This window comes from Phyllobates terribilis, unplaced genomic scaffold (assembly GCF_046119375.1).
Source record: "Phyllobates terribilis strain yellow unplaced genomic scaffold, ASM4611937v1 Scaffold_8__6_contigs__length_399053987, whole genome shotgun sequence".
NCBI classification, from domain to species: domain Eukaryota; kingdom Metazoa; phylum Chordata; class Amphibia; order Anura; family Dendrobatidae; genus Phyllobates; species Phyllobates terribilis.
This window is the reverse complement of record NW_027362768.1, coordinates 21,840,941-21,863,922: the sequence shown is the minus strand read 5'-3', so window position 1 is coordinate 21,863,922 and position 22,982 is coordinate 21,840,941. Positions and strand designations below refer to the sequence as shown.

At 43.4% G+C, this 22,982-nt stretch overlaps 1 protein-coding gene across 5 annotated transcripts in view; it reads left to right on the top strand.

The window, feature by feature from the left end:
- DENND1B (DENN domain containing 1B) overlaps nucleotides 1–22,982 on the top strand; it is a 252,584-nt gene that overhangs the window by 211,085 nt on the left and 18,517 nt on the right. For 4 of the 5 annotated variants that reach the window (XM_073642870.1, XM_073642868.1, XM_073642867.1 and 1 more), the window contains 8 exons: nucleotides 774–899; nucleotides 1,892–1,993; nucleotides 4,894–4,969; nucleotides 5,475–5,515; nucleotides 6,273–6,341; nucleotides 6,487–6,531; nucleotides 11,097–11,198; nucleotides 15,377–15,459. In XM_073642870.1, coding sequence (XP_073498971.1) covers nucleotides 774–899; nucleotides 1,892–1,993; nucleotides 4,894–4,969; nucleotides 5,475–5,515; nucleotides 6,273–6,341; nucleotides 6,487–6,531; nucleotides 11,097–11,198; nucleotides 15,377–15,459 — 644 coding nt within the window. The remainder of the gene's footprint in view (nucleotides 1–773; nucleotides 900–1,891; nucleotides 1,994–4,893; nucleotides 4,970–5,474; nucleotides 5,516–6,272; nucleotides 6,342–6,486; nucleotides 6,532–11,096; nucleotides 11,199–15,376; nucleotides 15,460–22,982) is intronic. The other variant, XM_073642869.1, reaches the window with a different exon arrangement.

The window sequence follows — 22,982 nt, the reverse complement described above, 5'->3', positions numbered from 1 at the left end:
ACTAAAGTGTGTCCAACGTGAGAAAAGATGCATGAATTGTTACTGCTGAATTTTCCTATAGCATCTTGTGGATTCCTTCCAAGGCAGAAAGCATATTGTTCTGCAGCAGAGCTCTCTGGCGTAGCAGGGGTTATCTCCGTTCTGCAGCAGAGCTCTCTGGCGTAGCAGGGGTTATCTCCCACACAGTGCCTCAGAGGTCACGCTCTATTTACTTTCCTTGGGCTGAAGGATGTAGAGAAAGGTCAAAGATTTAGCCCAGCTAAGGTTACACAATAGGTGCACAGATAATAAAAGATGTTTATGTGGTAGTCCCAGGGAGAAGAAAGTGAGAGAGATTGCTTTCTCACATTGGGGTGCCCCCACCTTCATTTCCATTAACAGTTCAGCAGGTGTAATATACATTTTTTGCAAAGGGCTCTGAGATTTGGGCTGAGTCAGTGGGGATGAGACCCTCTCCACTGGATGTTGTCACCCCTCACCGGGTCAATTTCACAGGTGCTAATTCATTTTGTCTCCTGTTCCCTCCTTCTGACATTTCCTCTTCTTCTCTTGTTTCCTAGTTTCATTTGTGATTGTCCTAATCTGCTGTAGTTTTATGTCCATCTATTTTATTTATTGAGCTTTTTTAGAATATCAAAGTTTTTTTCCCTTACGCGTTTCCTCATTCCCATCATGTGCCATGGATGATATTGTTCATGATCCAGTTTTTTTTCTTATTTTGTTATTATTCCTGTTTTCCTCTAACCTATTACATTTGTCCTTTTTTATTGCAGATCTCAACTCTGAAGAGCAAGCTGAAGAAGCAGTCCACGTCTACTGGAGATGGAGTGTCACGTGCGTTCCTCCGAGCCCAGGCCGCGCTCTTTGGTTCATACAGGGATGCTCTCCGATATAAACCCGTGAGCTTGCTCTTACTTCACTCATTTCATGATTTAGCATGCATCATTCACTTATGGGTTGGCTTTTTTGCTTAAAGTAGGAGGCCAAGTGATGTCACAGAGTTAGAAGAGCTTACAATTAGAATCGCTTTGCCATGGATGCCTTTATCTTAACGGGATTGTAATGAATAAAATGGCTTTCAAGTCATTGTAAAGCCATTCTCACTAGTACACTGTTCTCTTATTAAAGACCAGTAAAGAACATCTAACATTCTGTATTTACAGTATAAGTCTAGGTGGAACCCGGATAAAGAGACACCGCCAAACTGGTGCAAAAAATGAACATAATGCACAGCAATCTAAGAATGACATTGCTGTGCACATGTTCAAGTCTTCTGTTGCTTCTTTTACCTGCATTGGGGTTCGGAAACCATGAAGAGGCTAAAAGAAGTAACATGGTTATTCTTCTGGTGACTTTGTTTGAAAGTTGAGACAATTGGAAAAAGACGCTGGCAGCAAAGAACTGCCAGCAGAGCCGCTTCAGGAAAAAGACCACTTTTTTTCTGAAGTGTCTTCACCTAGGAAAACCAAGACACAGTACAAGACACAAGGCCTTCTTCAGATGATTCTGATGTTTTTTCAGCCAAACTAACAATATAATGGTATACTACAATGTTGTTCGTTCAAGTCGGGATACTTACCATCAAGTCAGGAGTTGCGGCCGTAGTATGGGTGCTAAAATATTGAAGGTGTTTAAGTATGGCCATAGATGTTAGAACAATTTGTTCCATCACTAACTACTTTGGGTTTACTAATGGGCTTTGAAGACAGTCTTTCTATTTTCCGTATAGATAAAGGCATGATTTCTTATATTTCTTGAAGACAAAATTGCTATTTGTAGAGCAACCCTTATGATGTCCGGCCTGCTCTTTTCTATGTGTTGTGTGTCTTAGTAACACTGTGGCATGTTCATGTGTCGCTTGCAGCTGATTTCTCTCCTCTGATTTCTGTAGGGGGAGCCAGTGACGTTTTCAGAAGAAAGCTTTGTAGCCCATCGATCCAGCACCATGAAGCAATTTTTAGAAAAAGCTGTTAACTTGCAGCTCTTTAAGCAGGTACAGAATTAGCGATGTGTCACATCCACACCCACAAAAAAGTGCTGTCGTGGCACCCAGCTAGAAGCAGATAAGGTCCCGTACCTCAAAACAAGCTCAGGCATTTACAGTAGGAAAAGCATCTCTAGGAAACATACTGCCAAGCTAGCTAGTGTGCCGATAATGTGCCACATAAAGGCCACCTTACATATGGAGTACTTTTAGCTAAACACTTGTTCATCCGCTAGCTACTTCACTGTAAATTTGCATGCTTGGCTCAGACATTTGCACCCTTATTTCTTTGCTTAGAGGGAATAAGTAACTGCAAGGCATCTTTGACGGTGGCTTTTTCCTGCAGGAACAAAGGATCACAATTGAAGTACAATATGCCCAGTTGAAAGGCACTCGCATACACATTATGCCGCTGCTGATATTTCAGAAATATCAGCAAGTTTGGCTCGCTTTTTTCCTGTGACATGCAATGAGAAAATAACCTATTAATTCAAGTATTTATGTTAAACATATACAGTTTTTATTTCTGTTGTCTAATATCTATTATTTCATATCTTTATTTAAAGAGAAGTTATCATTAGAAAAGAACCTGTTTAAATCAGGTTTTTGTGTTTTAAATGTATTTTTAAAAGTTGTTGGCCTTTTTTTTTCGTCTCACAATTTCTATTAAAAAAAAATCTAAATCTTGAAATTTTCGCATTGGCCATTGGGGCGCTTTTAAACCATTTTTTAAAAATATACAGTACAGACCAAAAGTTTGGACACACCTTCTCATTTAAAGATTTTTCTGTATTTTCATGACTATGAAAATTGTACATTCACACTGAAGACATCGAAACTATGAATTAACACATGTGGAATTATATACTTAACAAAAAAGTGTGAAACAACTGAAAATATGTCTTATATTCTAGGTTCTTCAAAGTAGCCACCTTTAGCTTTGATGACTGCTTTGCACACTCTTGGCATTCTCAGTGTGAATGTACAATTTTCATAGTCATGAAAATACAGAAAAATCTTTAAATGAGAAGGTGTGTCCAAACTTTTGGTCTGTACTGTAGGTTGTGATATGTATTTGAAAAAAAAAAGTAACATAAAAACCTGATTTAAACAGTAGGTAATTTTCGGATGACACATTCCTTTTAAAAACAGTCCTGATATCTTGCAGTTTTCACTCTGGTCACTGAGTCTTGTAATAAGCTAATGTTTCCTTTTTGTAGAGATAACTTTTCAGTAGTTATCTCATTAAAGGTTTTTTTTTTCCACAAACAAAGGTTATTTTAATCAATCGATCTTTGAATAATAATAACTTCCACAATTGGATGGGTTTAAATAAAATGTTCCTGTGCTGAGATAATCTTATAAATGTGCCCCTGCTGTGTACTGTGTAATGGCTGTGTCTGACTGTACAGGAACATGGTCTGATCATACCACATCTCCTGGGCAGGGGGGGAAGCAAAAGAGTATACAGACATTACAGCAGGGGATCACAAATAATTATTTCTTCAAGGTAAAATATTTCTTAAAATCAGGCAGTGAAATGTTTTGCCTTGCATTCCATGCTGTAATGTCTGTATACTCTTTTGCTTCCTCCCCTGCCCAGGAGCTGTGGTATGATCAGACCATGTTCCTGTACAGTCAGACACAGCTATTACACAGTACACAGCAGGGGCACATTTATAAGATTATCTCAGCACAGGGACATTTTTTTTAAACACATCCAAATTGTGGAAATTATTATTATTCCAAGATCTATTGATTAAAATGTACTTTGTTCGTGGGAAAACCCCTTTAAAATCACAGGCAGGATTACGGTTCATGCTGATGTAAAGCATATCTCTGAATGCTGATAACAGCGGGTAAAGCTAGTTGGTCGCCCCCATAATTATATTCGGAAATAAGAGTGCAAAATCTGCAATCACAAAATTCAATCTAAAAATGAATATGTATAACTAACTATCTGGTTTAAACAATTAATAATATAGGTAATACATTCCATTTAAGAGAAAAGCTGTAAGGAGCTGTTCCCCGATAAGTATGATGTGTCCACATGACAGTGAAGAGGCCGATACTATGTGATAATGAGAGGAAAATGAGGCATGTGCAGTAGCTGGAACAAGCTGGGAGAGAAGATAGACAAAGATATGAACTAGATACATAGCAGATTGATTTATTGATTGGAGGTATATGATAGACGCAGCTGACTGCAATGCACGGCTATGAGACTATTGCTTCCTGTTCACATGGAAAAAGCTACAGCCCTCCCACAAAAAGAGAAGAGCCCACAACTGCAGAGGAGCGAGTGAAGAGGCTTAAAGGAGGCGAAACTGACTCTAGAGAGCGGCATTTTATAAACTGATATGGTTTAAAAAATAATGCTGCAGATTACTCCAGAGATTTACTTCGTAAGAGAAAAGGGACACGTGTGAAGAATTGTGAAGTTCTGTAGTTTGAGCATTAGAAATTTACAGTCACAAACCTTAAAAAATAGGTATAAGGCAGCCTTATTTTCTGAATAATGGACTCTTACTGTTATTTTGCTCATGAAAGGAGCATGAAGTGCTACAGATAATGACGACCGTGAATAATGATTGTTTTTATTACTGTATGTAAGATCCTCCTTATTTTAATCCCTCTGAACAAGTATTTAAAGCCAGCACCTAAATGTCTGCAGATAGCGCTCCTACTGCTTTGATTTATGGGACAATGGGATTCTCCCAGCAAGATACCAGGATTTTACCACTGTGTACAATGAGTCCTTCTATCTGTGTGCTGTGTCCATGACCTGTAGCATACTCCGTGTGCATCTCCGGTGATGGCAGCCGGTGAGCACCGAGCCTGGATGAAGCGCGCACAGGTGATTGCCTCGCTTACTCACAGATCTCTCATTGGCTTGTCTTTCCCATTAGTTTATTGACGGTCGACTGGAGAAACTTAACTCAGGACACGGATTCTCCGGCATGTTTGAGGAGGAGATAACTTCAGGTAGATTCTGTGGCGATATTTCATTTTCATTGATGATGACTTTTATTGTTCTTGTACAAAATAAATATTAGGATCTTTAAAGGGAATCTGGCTATAGTTATGATAAAGTCACTGTTTTATCTGAAGATTATCACTAGAGGACTAGTAAACCTGCTGCCATGTACTCCTCCATGTTCATGAGCTCTGTGTAACCCCGTCCCCACCTCTGATTGGCAACTTTCTGCATATGCAGAGTGTACACAAAAAGCAGCCAATCAGTGATGTAGGCGGGGTTATACAGAGCTCAGCATTCAGAAAACTGGTATCTGCAGCAGATGTAACAGTGATTTTATCAAAACTGTAGCAAGCAGCCCAGTAAGTGACACATCACTGGAGTCAGGGTCTCTGCCCCTACATCATGCTGCTCTCAGCACAAAAAAAAATTGATAGCAGAAACTTGTTAACAGATTTCATTTAGGTTTTATTTTATTTATTTATTTTTTATTAATTTTTGTGTGTGTTTCAGGAAATGCACGGTCATACCAACAATGGGTGAACACAATGAAGGTAAAACGAGTTTTATTTTTTTCTAATCAGTTACCGAGATCAGGATAATGCAGATCTGAATTGGTACCAATCTCTGAAAGCTTTTACATTTAGTTGTAATCCATTCTGTAAAAATGCACTCAATACAGCAGGACTTATTCATGCACCGTACTGATACAACGATTAAAGCAAATGTCCAAGTATATACATTAATATCACAGGAATATTAACTTTAGCCTATTCTTACCCAAACCTTAGTGTTTCCTTCTGTTACTATCCTTTGAATGGGTTATTTGGCGCTGCTCACTTCCACATTGGGAGGCGGGTGCTACCCGTGATGTCACATGTACCCCTACCTGCCAGGACGTGTGCACATTTGGTAAGTATCATACCCCTGACCTACGCACTAGAATATGGCACGTGCACACATCCTGGCAGGTACACGTGGACCCGAAGTGAAAGTGAACTTCTCAGAGCAGCTTTTATTTTTTCAAAAGTTTGGTAAAAGAAGTAAACATTAAAATTTGGGTAACCATGATGTAAAGTTAATGCTCACCAATGAATACTATTTTGTTTGTTTTTATTATTTATTTTTTTATCTAAAGAGGCTTAAAATATTTTATTACATCTTTATAATGTTCAGGACTTTGTTATTTTCTGATACAGAACTCCATATCCCCCTTAGCCAGCCTTAGCTTCTTCTTTTTTTTATCATTTTCCTATTTGTCTATAAAAACCAGGTCTGGATTATGCTTGCTAACATTTCTCCAATTTACAGAAAGGTGGCGCTCTAATTAATACGGCGGTAATTAAAGCCAGCCCAGCTGTGAAGAACGCCTATATGTATGTAAGTATACTGAAAAAGGAGCAATGACCCCCTACAGCCCTAATAGTTATAATATGGAGGAACATTCTGCAAAGAAAGCATAAATGTGGCCATAGTGGAGTCCTGCCATTAATACCTTTATTAATTAGTATGTGTTTTTCTGCAGGCCAAACAAGGCATCAAAGAAGTCAAGAGCAAGCTGAAAAATAAGGTAGAAGTTACCATCGATCCATATGGTTATCTCCCAGAAGTACATATTGGACCAGTCTCAAACAAGCATTTTACAGGCGCATTTGTGCAACAACATTATGGATGCATGTCCCGGCCTGACAGTGGATCTGAGAGCCAGAACTAACAGGTCCATTGATGTCTATGAAGCATCCTGAAGAGACTGCGCCATATATCTCTATGTCCGTTTGGGTCCTTTAATGAGTGGTCAGGTGCATAAATGCGCCTGTTATATCCTTGTCTGAAGCTGGCCTCACTCTTATTTATTATTATTTTACTCATTATACGTCTTTATTTTACTATTTTGTAGTATGATAACAGAATATCCTCCTGGAGCAGCGCATAGTCTGCATTTATGTCCTGATTTGTCGTTTTTTTGGAGAAATTTTAAATAATTTTACATCTTTGAATTTTCATATAAATCTTAACCTTTCAGATTCACCATTTTAACCTCCTCCATTACGGAAACACTTCCACTCAAGAGATTCAGTAATGGGTGTTACTCTGGAGGTTGTGGCGCTGAGCAGGTTCGTGGCTCACCGCAGTTCAGACCCCATTAATGAGCTTATCCCACTCATTGTAAAGACATGGTTCTTTTTTTCTGTCTATTTACAAAGCTCCGTTGTCGGATTGTTAGTAAGTTGATCAGTATTAGAGGAAAAGTTTGTGTGACATCACTGATGACGTCACTTTTCACAATTTTTTGTCTTTATATTTGGGATGAAGTTAAAAAACTAAATGACTCTGTGCACTTTCAGCGAGACAGCCAGGTAGCCTGATGGCATGGATTGAATTTTTTCAAAATAAACCTGTCTCGATATCTCCTGTGTGTTAGTAATGTTGACCTTGTGATGAATGTATTAGGCTTGGTATACACGTTGCAGATGCGACGTAGCAAGAGTATAGTGATGCGGCCAGACTGATTGCATCAAAACGCACTTTGATGGCTATTGGCAGAGTGGTTATGCGTGCCCGAAAAAAAAACTTGTTATCCCCTTTTCACAGGATAAGGGGGTAACTTGCTGATTTCTGGTAGTCTGACTATTTGTACACCCAGAGATCCTTAGATTGGGGCATTAGGATCCTGAGAATTGGGCTACGCAAGACTGGTCTTTAAAGGGTTTTCCAATTTCAATTAATACATCTTGGAATAATAATAAGTTCCACAATTGGATATGTTTAAATAAAATGTCCCTGTGCTGAGATAATCTTATAAATGTGCCCCTGCTGTGTACTGTGTAATGGCTGTGTCTGACCGTATAGGAACATGGTCTGATCATACCACATCTCCTGGGCAGGAGAGGAAGTAAAAGCAGCTTTAAAATTAACTTTGTTCGTGGGAAAACCCCTTTAATGCACTCAGTAGTCCCATAGACAATAAATGAAGCGGAGGCCTGAAGGACTGGGCTGCAGAGCCACCCTTTTTGGTGTTCTAAAACCCTGATCTCTGGGTCCCAGTGTTTGCTCTTCCCAATGATCAACTAAGTTATTCCCTATCCCTTTGATGGGGAAATAGTTTTTTAAATTCCTGTTCATTGGTTACTACAAGCAACCCGGACAGTTCTAATTAATACATATTATAATAAATCTAGGGGAGGAAAGGAGTAGGGCGAGAGAGGAGTTAGAGAAGGAGGATGGGATTGCACAAGCGGAGAAAGGATAGCACTCGCCACGGTTGCTTGTCGAATAGATGGCTGAGAAGCTTGAGACCGGTGGGTGCCGGGTCCTGCTGGTGAAGCACAGCTAAATATGAAGGGAAGAGGAAAGATTTTAGCACAATCATCTGGTAAAATAGAAATCCTTTATTTAAAATCCATTAAAACAAGTGGATCTATGCAAAAGCATTCAGAAACTGACGTGTTTCTGGCTCAACAAACGCCCTTAATCATAGGGAATTTATTTGAATGGATTTTGAATAAAAGATTTTTATTTTCCCGGATGGATGTTCCAGACTCCTTCCTCTTCACTTCATATTTTCCTATGGGATTATGCAGTCTGGATTAATGTGTTTAATACTTTACATGTGAGGCCCTTGTAATAGCCCAACAAGATGTTAAAATCGGAGAGATTGAAATTCGGATGCCTTGGCACAATTGCACGTGGAAGCATAAGAGATTGTGCGTCAGCCCTGATTACCCCATTGTCATGAACGCTCCATGGGATACATGTGATGTTTCTAAAACATTGGGGGGAAAAGCAGCTAGTAGTCACTATGTGGTGCCACTGATTGGCCAGCAAGTCCAAGGTGTGTGGGGTTGACCACGCCTGGGGACATTTTTTACTTGCCTAAATCCATCTATCAGAGGCAAAAAGTAATTTTTGCAATTCCGTTTCATAACAAATTTTGCACCGCTTTGCTCTTTGCTTCCCTGCACATTCAACTCTGATGTGGTCATAAACGAGCTAAGAGAAAAGAAAACTGACAAACCAGTTAGAAACTCTCCCATTGGACTGTCAGAAAGAAATCACTGACAGATTCTCAGTTAACCCATTCTACAGCCAACAATAGAAAGTACAACAAAAAGAGGTTATAGGAGAAAAAATGTGCAAAATTTTTATTGAAACCCAATTGCAAAGATTAATATTGGCCAAAAACTCATCCATTTAAGTAAGAAAAAATATTCTCAAAGGTGGATAACCCCACAAAACAGTATGTGTATATTTGATGATATATATTTCTTTGTTTAGAGTGTATTGTCCCTTGATAAGGGGTCAATAGAAACACAATAGAAAATAATACACTGCTCAAAAAAATAAAGGGAACGCTTAAATAACACATCCTAGTTCTGAATGAATGAAATATTCTCATTGAATACTTTGTTCTGTACAAAGTTGAATGTGCTGACAACAAAATCACACAAAAATCATCAATGGAAATCAAATGTATTAACCAATGGAGGCCTGGATTTGGAGTCACCCCCAAAATTAAAGTGGAAAAACACACTACAGGTTGATCCAACTTTGATGTAATGTCCTTAAAACAAGTCAAAATGAGGCTCAGTATTGTGTGTGGCCTCCACGTGCCTGTATGACCTCCCTACAAGGCCTGGGTATGCTCCTGATGAGGTTGTGGATGGTCTCCTGTGGGATCTCCTCCAAACCTGGACTAAAGCATCCGCCAACTCCTGGACAGTCTGTGGTGCAACGTGACGTTGGTGGATGGAGAGAGACATGATGTCCCATATGTGCTCAGTCAGATTCAGGTCTGGGAACAGGCGGGCCAGTCCATAGCTTCAATGCATTCATCTTGCAGGAACTGCTGACACACTCCAGCCGCATGAGGTCTGGCATTGTCCTGCATTAGGAGGAACCCAGGGCCAACCGCACCAGCATATGGTCTCACAAGGGGTCTGAGGATCTCATCTCGGTACCTAATGGCAGTCAGGCTACTTCTGGCGAGCACATTGAGGGCTGTGCGGCCCTCCAAAGAAATGCCACCCCACACCATTACTGACCCACTGCCAAACCGGTCATGCTGAAGGATGTTGCAGGCAGCAGATCACTCTCCACGGCGTCTCCAGACTCTGTCACATGTGCTCAGTGTGAACCTGCTTTCATCTGTGAAGAGCACAGGGTGCCAGTGGCGACTTTGCCAATCCTGGTGTTCTGTGGCATTTCTTTGGAGGGCTGCACAGCCCTCCATGTGCTCGCCAGAAGTAGCCTGACTGCCATTAGGTACTGAGATGAGATCCTCAGACCCCTGTGAGACCATATGCTGGTGCGGTTGGCCCTGGGTTCCTCCTAATGCAGGACACTGCCAGACCTCATGTGGCTGGAGTGTGTCAGCAGTTCCTGCAAGATGAAGGCATTGAAGCTATGGACTGGCCCGCCCGTTCCCCAGACCTGAATCCGATTGAGCACATCTGGGACATCATGTCTCGCTCCTTCCACCAACGTCACGTTGCACCACAGACTGTCCAGGAGTTGGCGGATGCTTTAGTCCAGGTCTGGGAGGAGATCCCACAGGAGACCATCCGCAACCTCATCAGAAGCATGCCCAGGTGTTGTAGGGAGGTCATACAGGCACGTGGAGGCCACACACAATACTGAGCCTCACTTTGACTTGTTTTAAGGACATTACATCAAAGTTGGATCAGCCTGTAGTGTGTTTTTCCACTTTAATTTTGGGGGTGACTCCAAATCCAGGCCTCCATTGGTTAATAAATTTGATTTCCATTGATGATTTTTGTGTGATTTTGTTGTCAGCACATTCAACTTTGTACAGAACAAAGTATTCAATGAGAATATTTCACTCATTCAGATCTAGGATGTGTTATTTGAGTGATCCCTTTATTTTTTTGAGCAGTGTATATTTGGAAACAGGAGCTACTTATGGTGACCAATCAGATGGATGCCTATAATGATTAGTCTGCGCTACACAAAAGAAAGTTAAAATCTGATTGATTTCTATGTCCCGCAAAAAAAAAGGATTTTTTTTTCCCGTTTAGTGTTTACTGTAGACAAATACAATGAAATGATTGTGTCTGCTGCCTGTTACTAACTGCATGTGTCCTGCATGCTTATATGTGTTTGGTGAATCTGTTACAGGAAATTGAGGAGGAAAGTTCTGTGGAGGAGTCCTTGAACTCTAATACTTTCCCTTTAAACCACACAAAGCAACTTAGCTTTGAGAAGCGGAAACTCTCTCAGGTGAGGACATATGGGAGGGACTTTCATGGGGGACAAAACCTCTAATTCGGAGTCAGTCCAAGGTCAACCTCATCTAAATCCTATATAATTCACAACTGTGTATCTGTGACCGAAAGCTCAGAGCACATTTAGTGCACAGCGCGGTGCCCCTCCTGCCTCCAACCTCTGTGCTATCCTAATGTGATGGTAAAATGATTGAGCATGGCCACAGGTATATGTGCTGGTGGAATTGTCACATTAAGCGTATATGCTGTGACAATAGTCAAAAATGTATGTCTGTGTGTGTGTATGTATGTATGTATTTATATATATATATATATATATATATATATATATATATATATAATATAAATATGTGGGTGTGTATATGTATGTGTGTATATATATGTGTTTGCGCATATGCATTATATATGGAAATATATGTGTGTATGCAAGTGTGTGTATATATATGTGTATGTATGTATGTATGTATCTACATATATATGTATAATATAAATGTGTGTATTTATATATATATATGTGTATAATGTGTGCGCCCATATGCGTGTACATATATAAATGTGTGTATATATATATATATATATATATGTGTATAAATATATATATAATATAACTATGTGTGTATGTGTATATATATATATATATATGTATATATATATATATATAATGTGTGTGCCGCTTATGCATGTACACACGTGTGTGTGTATGCAAGTGTGTGTATATATAATGCGTGTGTGTGTGTATATACAGTGTGTATATATATATATATATATGTATGTGTATATATACATATATATATATATATATATATGTGTGTGTGTATGTGTATATACAGTGCCTACAAGTAGTATTCAACCCCCTGCAGATTTAGCTGGTTGACACATGCGGAATTAACTTGGCATTGTGACATTTGTACTGTAGATCAGCCTGGAAGTGGGAAATGCACTGCAGCAAATTTTTTTTTTTTTTTTTTTAAAAAAACGTTAAAAGTTAATTCAGAGTGTCATTTATTATTCAACCCCTCAAACCACAAGAATTCTGTTTGGTCCCCCAAAAGTATTAAGAAGTAGTTCAGGCACCAAGAATAATGAGCTTCACATGTGTGGATTAAAGATCTCTTTTGCCAGCCTTTTCTGACTATTTAAGACCCTCTCCAAACTTGTGAACAGCACTCAGACATGGTCAACATGGGAAAGACAAAGGAGCATTCCAAGGCCATCAGAGACAAGATCGTGGAGGGTCACAAGGCTGGCAAGGGGTACAAAACCCTTTCCAAGGAGTTGGGCCTACCTGTCTCCACTGTTGGGAGCATCATCCGTAAGTGGAAGGCTTATGGAACTACTGTTAGCCTTCCATGGCCAGGACAGCCTTTGAAAGTGTCCTCCCGTGCCGAGGCCAGGCTTGTCCGAAGAGTCAAGGCTAACCCAAGGACAACAAGGAAGGAGCTCCGGGAAGATCTCATGGCAGTGGGGACATTGGTTTCAGTCAATACCATAAGTAACGTACTCCACCGCAATGGTCTCCGTTCCAGACGAGCCCGTAAGGTACCTTTACTTTCAAAGCGTCATGTCAAGGCTCGTCTACAGTTTGCTCATGATCACTTGGAGGACTCTGAGACAGACTGGTTCAAGGTTCTATGGTCTGATGAGACCAAGATTGAGATCTTTGGTGCCAACCACACACGTGACGTTTGGAGACTGGATGGCACTGCATACGACCCCAAGAATACCATCCCTACAGTCAAGCATGGTGGTGGCAGCATCATGCTGTGGGGCTGTTTCTCTGCCAAGGGGCCTGGCCATCTGGTCCGCATCCATGGGAAGATGGATAGCACGGCCTACCTGGAGATTTTGGCCAAGAACCTCCGCTCCTCCATCAAGGATCTTAAGATGGGTCGTAATTTCATCTTCCAACAAGACAACGACCCAAAGCACACAGCCAAGAAAACCAAGGCCTGGTTCAAGAGGGAAAAAGTCAAGGTGTTGGAGTGGCCTAGTCAGTCTCCTGACCTTAACCCAATTGAAAACTTGTGGAAGGAGCTCAAGAATAAAGTCCACATGAGACACCCAAAGAACCTAGATAACTTGGAGAAGATCTGCATGGAGGAGTGGGCCAAGATAACTCCACAGACCTGTGCCGGCCTGATCAGGTCTTATAAAAGACGATTATTAGCTGTAATTGCAAACAAGGGTTATTCCACAAAATATTAAACATAGGGGTTGTATAATAATTGACCCACACTTTTATGTTTAAAATTTAATAAAATTCAACTGAGCAACATAACTTTTTGGTTTGTAAGATTTATGCTTCTGTTCATAAAACCTACTCTCGTTTGCAGGTTGAAGGCTCTAACTTATTTGCATCTTATCAAACCAGCTAAATCTGCAGGGGGTTGAATACTACTTGTAGGCACTGTATATATGTGCATATAAAGCATTTCCAGTAAGGCTTACTCAGCCTCTGCAGTGAATGCCCTCCTGGTACATTGTATTTTAGTTTTGTTTTTACTGTTGTGTTATCTGAGCTCCCCCTAGTGGTGGTTGCAGACAGCTAAAATTTTCTTGCACTAGAGTACAATGAGCCCAGTTCATTGAGAGTCACACACCTCTGAATATTTGGGATGCCCATGTACCAGAGTATGACATTTGTGTGCCTGCTGTGAGCTTGGTAAATTTCTTTTAATATTTCTGCTACTTTCAAATAAAGATTACTATTATTATTATTTTATGCCCTTCCCCCACCCATTTATTATAAAAGCCTTTTCTGAAACTTCGGTTAGCGCCCCACCCCTGTGACCCCAGGTAATGCAGAATGATGTGAGGACCGTGCTAGGATGACGCTGCTGGGCCTTGGGCTCCTCTCTGATCCTGTGTGCTGTGCTCAGGGGCTCTTTATGGTCAGTGCCAGGATAAATAGGGCAGTGCCCCCTCCCCTCCTCCAGTTTATCCCTTCTGGGATACGTTTAGTGAGAGGACCCCTTTAGCAGGTTTTTGCAGATGCACATGTATCTCCCCTCTGATGAAATGCTTTCCTTGGCTGTTGCTCAGCGGACATCCTAGTTCCCGTTGATCAGGAGCAGACATTAGAGTTCCCCTGTATTTTATGTCATTGCCTGACATGTATTTTCGCTGTTCACCAATGATCCTGGAGCCACAGAAGATGAATTAGATGTTGATTAAGCCTGGGCTAGCAGGAAAGGTGGAGCGCCAGCCGTCAGCATCACATCTAACTTCTCTCTCCCAGAATCGCCTTCCCACCCAGGAGCTGGTTTGAAGTTGTTTTCTGTCATAGTGACACTATTCCCCATAATCTAGTCTCCTCTCCTCTGTGCTTCCCTAATTAGCAATGGTGACTTCCTCGTTAGCCTGGCAGCGGTTGTGAAAATGTCAACATTCTGCTCAAAAAAATCCCCAATTAGATCTGAAAAAAACTAGTATCAATTCTGTTGCTCTGCAACCGCCACAGGGGAACATGCATTATGGAAAGTAACCCCCTCAGTGCTTCACTGCACCACCATGTCTGCCAATGGGCTGGATGCAAACCAAGTAAAGCCTAATTATGAATGATACTTTCTGAAACTTTGCTCCCCTAAATGCCCGCTCTGCCAGGTAGCCGTGGCACTTTTACGGACAGGAGATATCTCCTTGTGATTGCTAACATGTTAACATCGCTCTTACAGAGCTAATAGATGAATATTTCAATGATTAGTTGTTGTCTGAATGGGTTAAGTAATGACAATCTATGTTCAATCTGCTCTGCAAATGATTTCTAAATCCCTAAAGCTGCATGCTTTTTAATCCGTCCACCCTGATTAAGGTGAAATATGCTGCCTTTCACTTAATGAGTGGTTTTGTAGATGCTATCGCTGCGCACATACAGTTAATCCCGGATTTAGAGTATGCAATGGCGTATTACCATCACGCCATGCTGGCGATGCAGCTTGTGCGCAATGACCATAGTGCACGGAGCTATAGCTGGTTATTTCATTACTAGATGATTCACTGCCCTCTTGTGGTCAAAAAATATAACACGTGTGAGTTTTTTTAATTGTTCTTGTACGTTACTCTTGTCCAGCCATATCCCGTACAAGCCGTGATTTCAGCACTATTAAATAGTTTTCTGTCAACTTCAAAATTGTTTTACAACTTTTTAAGTGATCGTCTTTTTTTTTCTTTCAGACACGAATGAGCCGGCAGCTGCTCAGCACAGCAAACCATAACTCTGGATTGGAGGATTCTGATACTGGTGACAGTGCCAGCAAGTGAGTAACACCACAGACCCAGGGCAGGAGGAACATGTTATCTTGACAACAGCATGAATGCTTTCCAAACTTTTCCAAAAGTTTGCCAAAATCATTTTTGCTCACATGTCAGTGCCATTATTTATACAAATGGTCATAGGCGGATTATAATGAGAACAATCTGGGCTACCGCACAGGGCCCGGAACTCCGGGTGGCCCATGGCCAGATTGCCCTCATTATAATATGTGGGCGCCAATGCGGCACATACCGGCAGACTGAGGCGGGGGGGCCCCCGGATCGCTCCCCCAGCAGCTGCGCAGGGCCGCTGCTTCTTCTTCGGCCGGGCCAGCACTGCAGCTGTTAACTTCCCTGTGTGCTGGCCCGGCCGCATCACTGCTAGGAGACATGACCCTGTGCGCGGCCGTGTCTGCTAGCATCACGTCACACAGTATGTGCCCTGCACTGCTGCACCGGAGAGGAGCTGGATGACTGGAGCCGGGGGATGATGAGTGTGTGTGAGTGAGAGTGTGTGTGTGTGCAGGCAGATATCATTGTGTGATGTCTGTTTATATGTATTTTTGTGTTTCAAATGTGTTTATGCGTGTATGTACAGTACAGACCAAAAGTTTGGACACACCTTCTCATTTAAACATTTTTCTGTATTTTCATGACTATGAAAATTGTACATTCACACTGAAGGCATCAAAACTATGAATTAACACATGTGGAATTATATACTTAACAAAAAAGTGTGAAACAACTGAAAATATGTCTTATATTCTAGGTTCTTCAAAGTAGCCACCTTTTGCTTTGATGACTGCTTTGCACACTCTTGGCATTCTCTTGATGAGCTTCAAGAGGTAGTCACCGGAAATGGTTTTCCATCAATCTTGAAGGAGTTCCCAGAGATGCTTAGCACTTGTTGGCCCTTTTGCCTTCACTCTGCGGTCCAGCTCACCCCAAACCATCTCGATTGGGTTCAGGTCTGGTGACTGTGGAGGCCAGGTCATCTGGCGTAGCACCCCATCACTCTCCTTCTTGGTCAAATAGCCCTTACACAGCCTGGAGATGTGTTTGGGGTCATAGTCCTGTTGAAAAATAAATGATGGTCCAACTAAACGCAAACCGGATGGAATAGCATGCCGCTGCAAGATGCTGTGGTAGCCATGCTGGTTCAGTATGCCTTCAATTTTGAATAAATCCCCAACAGTGTCACCAGCAAAGCACCCCCACACCATCACACCTCCTCCTCCATGCTTCACGGTGGGAACCAGGCATGTAGAGTCCATCCGTTCACCTTTTCTGCGTCGCACAAAGACACGGTGGTTGGACCAAAGATCTCAAATTTGGACTCAACAGACCAAAGCACATATTTCCACTGGTCTAATGTCCATTCCTTGTGTTCTTTAGCCCAAACAAGTCTCTTCTGCTTGTTGCCTGTCCTTAGCAGTGGTTTCCTAGCAGCTATTTTACCATGAAGGCCTGCTGCACAAAGTCTCCTCTTAACAGTTGTTGAAGAGATGTGTCTGCTGCTAGAACTCTGTGTGGCATTGACTTGGTCTCTAATCTGAGCTGCTGTTAACCTGCAATTTCTGAGGCTGGTGACTCGGATAAGCTTATCCTCAGAAGCAGAGGTGACTCTTGGTCTTCCTTTCCTGGGGCGGTCCTCATGTGAGCCAGTTTCTTTGTAGCGCTTGATGGTTTTTGCAACTGCGCTTGGGGACACTTTCAAAGTTTTCCCAATTTTTCAGACTGACTGATCTTCATTTCTTAAAGTAATGATGGCCACTCATTTTTCTTTACTTAGCTGCTTTTTTCTTGCCATAATACAAATTCTAACAGTCTATTCAGTAGGACTATCAGCTGTGTATCCACCAGACTTCTGCACAACACAACTGATGGTCCCAACCCCATTTATAAGGCAAGAAATCCCACTTATTAAACCTGACAGGGCACACCTGTGAAGTGAAAACCATTTCCGGTGACTACTTCGTGAAGTTCATCAAGAGAATGCCAAGAGTGTGCAAAGCAGTCATCAAAGCAAAAGGTGGCTGCTTTGAAGAACCTAGAATATAAGATATATTTTCAGTTGTTTCACACTTTTTTGTTAAGTATATAATTCCACATGTGTTAATTCATAGTTTTGATGCCTTCAGTGTGAATGTACAATTTTCATAGTCATGAAAATACAGAAAAATATTTAAATGAGAAGGTGTGTCCAAACTTTTGGTCTGTACTGTATATTTCTATATTTGTTTGTGGGTGTGCATGACTGCATGCGGCCTCCCGCTGTCTCTGGGGGGGTGCCGTGCGGCCTCCTGCTGTCTCTGGGGGGGCGCAATGCAGCCTCCTGCTGTCTCTGGGGGGTGCCGTGCGGCCTCCTGCTGTCTCTGGGGGGGCGCCGAGCGGCCTCCCGCTGTATCTGGGGGGCGCCGTGCGGCCTCCCGCTGTGTATAGATGGGTATGTGCGGCCTCCTGCTGTGTATAGATGGCTACGTGCGGCCTCCCGCTGTGTATAGATGGCTATGTGCGGCCTCCTGCTGTGTATAGATGGCTATGTGCGGCATCCCGCTGTGTATAGATGGCTACGTGCGGCATCCTGCTGGTATAGATGGCTACGTGCGGCCTCCCGCTGTGTATAGATGGCTACGTGCTTCCTCCCGCTGTGTATAGATGGCTATGTGCGGCCTCCCGCTGTGTATAGATGGCTACTTGCGGCCTCCTGCTGTGTATAGATGGCTACGTGCGGCCTCCCGCTGTGTATAGATGGCTACGTGCGGCCTCCCGCTGTGTATAGATGGCTACGTGCGGCCTCCCGCTGTGAATAGATGGCGCCGTGCGGCCTCCTGCTGTGTATAGATGGCTACGTGTTGCCTCCTGCTGTGTATAGATGTCGCTGTGCGGCCTCCTGCTGTGTATAGATGGCGCCGTGCGGCCTCCTGCTGTGTATAGATGGCGCCGTGCGGCCTCCTGCTGTGTATAGATGGCGCTGTGCGACCTCCTGCTGTGTATAGATGGCTACGTGCGGCCTCCCACTGTGTATAGATGGCTACGTGCGGCCTCCTGCTGTGTGTAGATGGCTACGTGCGGCCTCCTGCTGTGTATAGATGGCTACGTGCGGCCCCCTGCTGTGTGTAGATGGCTACGTGCGGCCTCCTGCTGTGTATAGGAGGATTTTGGCAGCTCATATTGTGTGTAGGGTCTCATACTGTATATAGGGTATGTCAGCATACTTAATTGTGCTCAATATTAAGTGATACAATTAATGTAAAAAAAAATATTATAATTAATATATTAATATTGTGCCAAATTAATTTCACGTGAACTATCACATGATCTATTACAGGGGATCATGTGACATGTCACGTGACACATCAGGTGTGTGTGGTGGGGGGGGGGCACGCCTTCTAAACTGCCCGGGGCCCTTGCTACTCTTAATCCACCCCTGCAAATTGTGATTTTGCATACCTTGGGGTGAAGGAGCTGAAGAGTTTTGATTGTAGTGAGGCATCTCATGGATGAGGGGAAAATAAGGAAGCCTTTAGAATTTATTTTGGCACTAAATAGCTGGCATCCACATGGAGCCATAATTCAGAGATAGAAATAAAGGTATAGGAAGTGTACTTAGAATAAATGAAAATAGTCCTTTTCCGTGAATTGATACCATTGATATGGCACGCTGCTGATATCATCATTAAAGAGTAACTAAGCCTTTATAATGTATTTTCATATTTCATTGTGCCAACCATATCAGTGGGGATTGGGGTCCTGAGACTCCCACCGATCACTTGAACCCGACTTCCCCGAGAGCTGTTCAGCTACTGGCGTGCATATAGCTCCTTGCTGAGTGTGCATATAACTCCTGGCTGAGTGTGCATATAACTCCTGGCTGAGTGTGCATACCACTCCCTGCTGAGCGTGCATACGGCTCCTGGCAGAGCGTGCATACGGCTCCTGGCAGAGCGTGCATATGGCTCCTGGCAGAGCGTGCATATGGCTCCTGGCAGAGCGTGCATACGGCTCCTGGCTGAGCGTGCATACGGCTCCTGGCTGAGCGTGCATACGGCTCCTGGCTGAGCGCGCATGCGGCTCCTGGCTGAGCGCGCATACGGCTCCTGGCTGAGCGCGCATACGGCTCCTGGCTGAGCGCGCATACGGCTCCTGGCTGAGCGTGCATACTGCTCCTGGCTGAGCGTGCATACTGCTCCTGGCTGAGCGTGCATATGGCTCCTGGCTGAGCGTGCATATGGCTCCTGGCTGAGCGTGCATACGGCTCCTGGCTGAGCGTGCATACGGCTCCTGGCTGAGCGTGCATACGGCCCCTGGCTGAGCGTGCATACGGCCCCTGGCTGAGCGTGCATACAGCTCCTGGCTGAGCGTGCATACGGCTCCTGGCTGAGCGTGCCTGCGGCTGCTGGCTGAGCATTAATATACCTCTCTGAATGGATCAGTCATTACCAAAAGTCTCAATTTTGAGGTATAATCTGTATCCATGAAGACAGACTACCATATATCAGTAGATAGGAGATGACTGTTACTACTGATAAGATTCTAACACCTAAAGAGATGAACTGGAATATAAGTTGATGTGCATGCAACCTGTAGATGCATGTCACACTTGCCATTAAATAGACAAAACCAAACAAAAGATAAAAACAAAATGAGCAAATACCCTGCTGTAAATAATTAGCAACAGTGCATGAAAATAACATAGGGTACTTAGTTAACATAATTTTGATTAAAAAAAATGTAAAGGCCATCCCACACGTCAAGGTGACCGTACTCTGGAGGGTCACCTTGACGGTCACCTTGGTAAGGTTTTAATAACCTAGTATTAAAACCTTACCATATGTCAAATGACGTAAATGTGAATAAGGGATAAGCAGAACCGAGACCCTGACTAATGGACAGCCAGCCATTGGGAGCTATATAAACGTAATGTCCAGCTCAAAGAAAAGGGATGCTACGCAAAAACTTGAAACAAAAACCTAAAGAGATTATTCTATATAGGTAGGATGGGGAGGAGAAGGAAGGAGCGCTGCCTCTAGCTCCTCCCTCCTCCCCTCTAAATAGAATTTCATCAGTTGCAACTGCCATTTCTTATCTCAGTAATGGGAAGGTCTATCTTCACTGAATACAAATTTTACGCAGGACCCCATATCTGGGGGAATGGGGGTTATCAGGGCACCCCTGGCACAGCTAGCAGGGGGGCTCCATCTGGCCACCTGATGCGGCGGTCCGATGTGTTTCCCCGGGGGCTGCATTTTTCCGCCTCCTGGAGTGGGAGTTGGCCTCTCCCTGTGCCGGCTGTCAAGCTGACAGTCGACTCAGAGAAGTAATCAATTGTACTCACGTCTCTCAGACGCGAGTACAATTGAAACCCTAAACATTGGCTCTTTCGGGCCAGGGCGACGTTAGCAACGCAACCAGGTTATCTGATCACGCTGCTGACATCCCTCTCCAGCACCACACAGGCTTGGTGAACGTTGGTCATGTAAGCGCTCAACTGGAGCTGAAGAGACCGAAGATTTATTGTAATTGAGGGGAAAATAAATTTTAGGAGACATGAGAAAGACAGACACAGTATTGGTGCTGACAAAGTGTATGGAGTGGGGGTGCGAGGATTGGTGCAGTATGAGGAGTAAGGTGGAGATTTGTGTGGACACACTATAAAGGAGTGTGGTGTGGATTAGTGTGGACACACTGAGTAAGGGGGTTCAGTGGATTGATGCGGAAACAGTATGAAGATGGGCTGTGGGGGGATTGGTGCTGACACAATATGAGGAGTAAGGGGAGATTTAAATGGAAACACTGTAAGAAGCGGCTGAAATTGTTGCAGACACTAGGAGGAGTGGAAGCGAATAGTGTGGACACAGTATGAGGAGTGGGGGAGGATTAGTGCAGACAAAGTAAGAGGAGTTGGAGGGATTAGTGCAGACACACTAAGAGAAGTGGAGGGGGGATTGTTGCAGACACATTATGAGGAGTAGGGGGAATTAGTGCGGACACAGTATGAGGAGAGAGTGAGGGATTAGTGTGGACACAGTATGAGGAGCCAGGGGGGTGGTTGGTGTGGACACAGAATGAGGAGTGGGGGGGATTGTTGTGGACACAGAATGAGTAGGCAGAGGGGGATTTGTGTGTACACAGTATGAGGAAGGGGAATGTGGGAGATTGGGGTCGACACAGTATGAGGATCGAGGGGGGAGAAGTGGCGTGGGCACACTATGAGGTGCGAGGGGGGAAGTGGGGTGGACACAGTAAGAGAAGTGGGGGGCTTGGTGCGCAGACCCAATATGAGGAAGGGGCGGGGAGATTGGTGCGGACACAGTATGAGGAGCGAGGGGGACTTGTGAGGAGGCAGTTTGGCAATATGGGGAGCAAAGGGGATCTGTGAGGATACCGTATGGTGAGTGTGGAATATGTGAGGAAACAGTATGAGTGGGAGAAGTGGGTACGGAAACAATATAGGGAGTATGATGTATGAGGAGACTGTATGGCGAGTGAGGGGGAAATGTGTGAGGAGACAGTATGAAGAGGGAGGGGGGAAAATGTGTGATGAGGCTATTGAGGGGAATAGTGTGAGGGGACAGTATGGGGGGAGAGAAGTGTAAGGGGCACAGAATAGAGACGAGGTAGTGTGGGGGCAGCATGGGGTGGCAGTGTGAGGCCACAGCAAGGAGGGGAAGTATGATGAGTGGGCACCATAGGGAGGGACACCGTATGAGAGGACAGTGTGAAGAGGGGGCACAGTATGGAAAAGAGAGGCTGATTTAATCAGCGGAGTGGAGATCAGCCCACGGCTTTTAACCTGTTCTGTCCCATTGTCAATCTTTGACAGTGGCATTTTACATGTGCCGGCGGGGGGGGTGTGTCATTCCCCATTGGCAAGCCCGTGATGTGTTTGCGGGGCGCCCATGCGTTGCCATGACAGCGGGGGTCTGCTGAAGACCCCATGCCTGTCATTATAATGATCTTCCTGTGAAAGACCGTGTTTAGCTGGCGTTCATAGGAGACCGTGATTTTATCTATACATAGCAGTGCTGAGGCACTGCAATTTATCAGGGCTGTGGAGTCAGAGTCTGTGTCCATTTTGGTGAAGTCGGAGTTGGAGTCGGTATAAAATGGACCAACTCTGACTCCTAAAATATATAATAAATTGGGTCAGTAGTACAATGCAGGATGTGCTGTAAATGTTTTCATAAGAATTTGGGAAAGTTATGAAATGTCCTATAAATGTCTGTTCTGTTCTTGATCTAAGGATCTCTGCTTTTAGTTGAGATGAATCTGTGCTGCACTTTATGTACACGCTCAATAGTGACCAGTGCTGTGGAGGTGGAGTCGGAGTTGGAGTCTGAGTTTTAAGTCAGGGAAATTGAGGAGTCAGTCAGTGGTTTGGCTTACCGACTCCACAGCCCTGCTATGTATAGTACAAGAATTCTGATGATTGTAGCTTCAAGTCCCTTAAGGGGACTATTAAATACAGTTAAAAGTAAAAAAAAAATGCTTTTAAAAATATTTTAAAAAAATAAAAGAACACAAA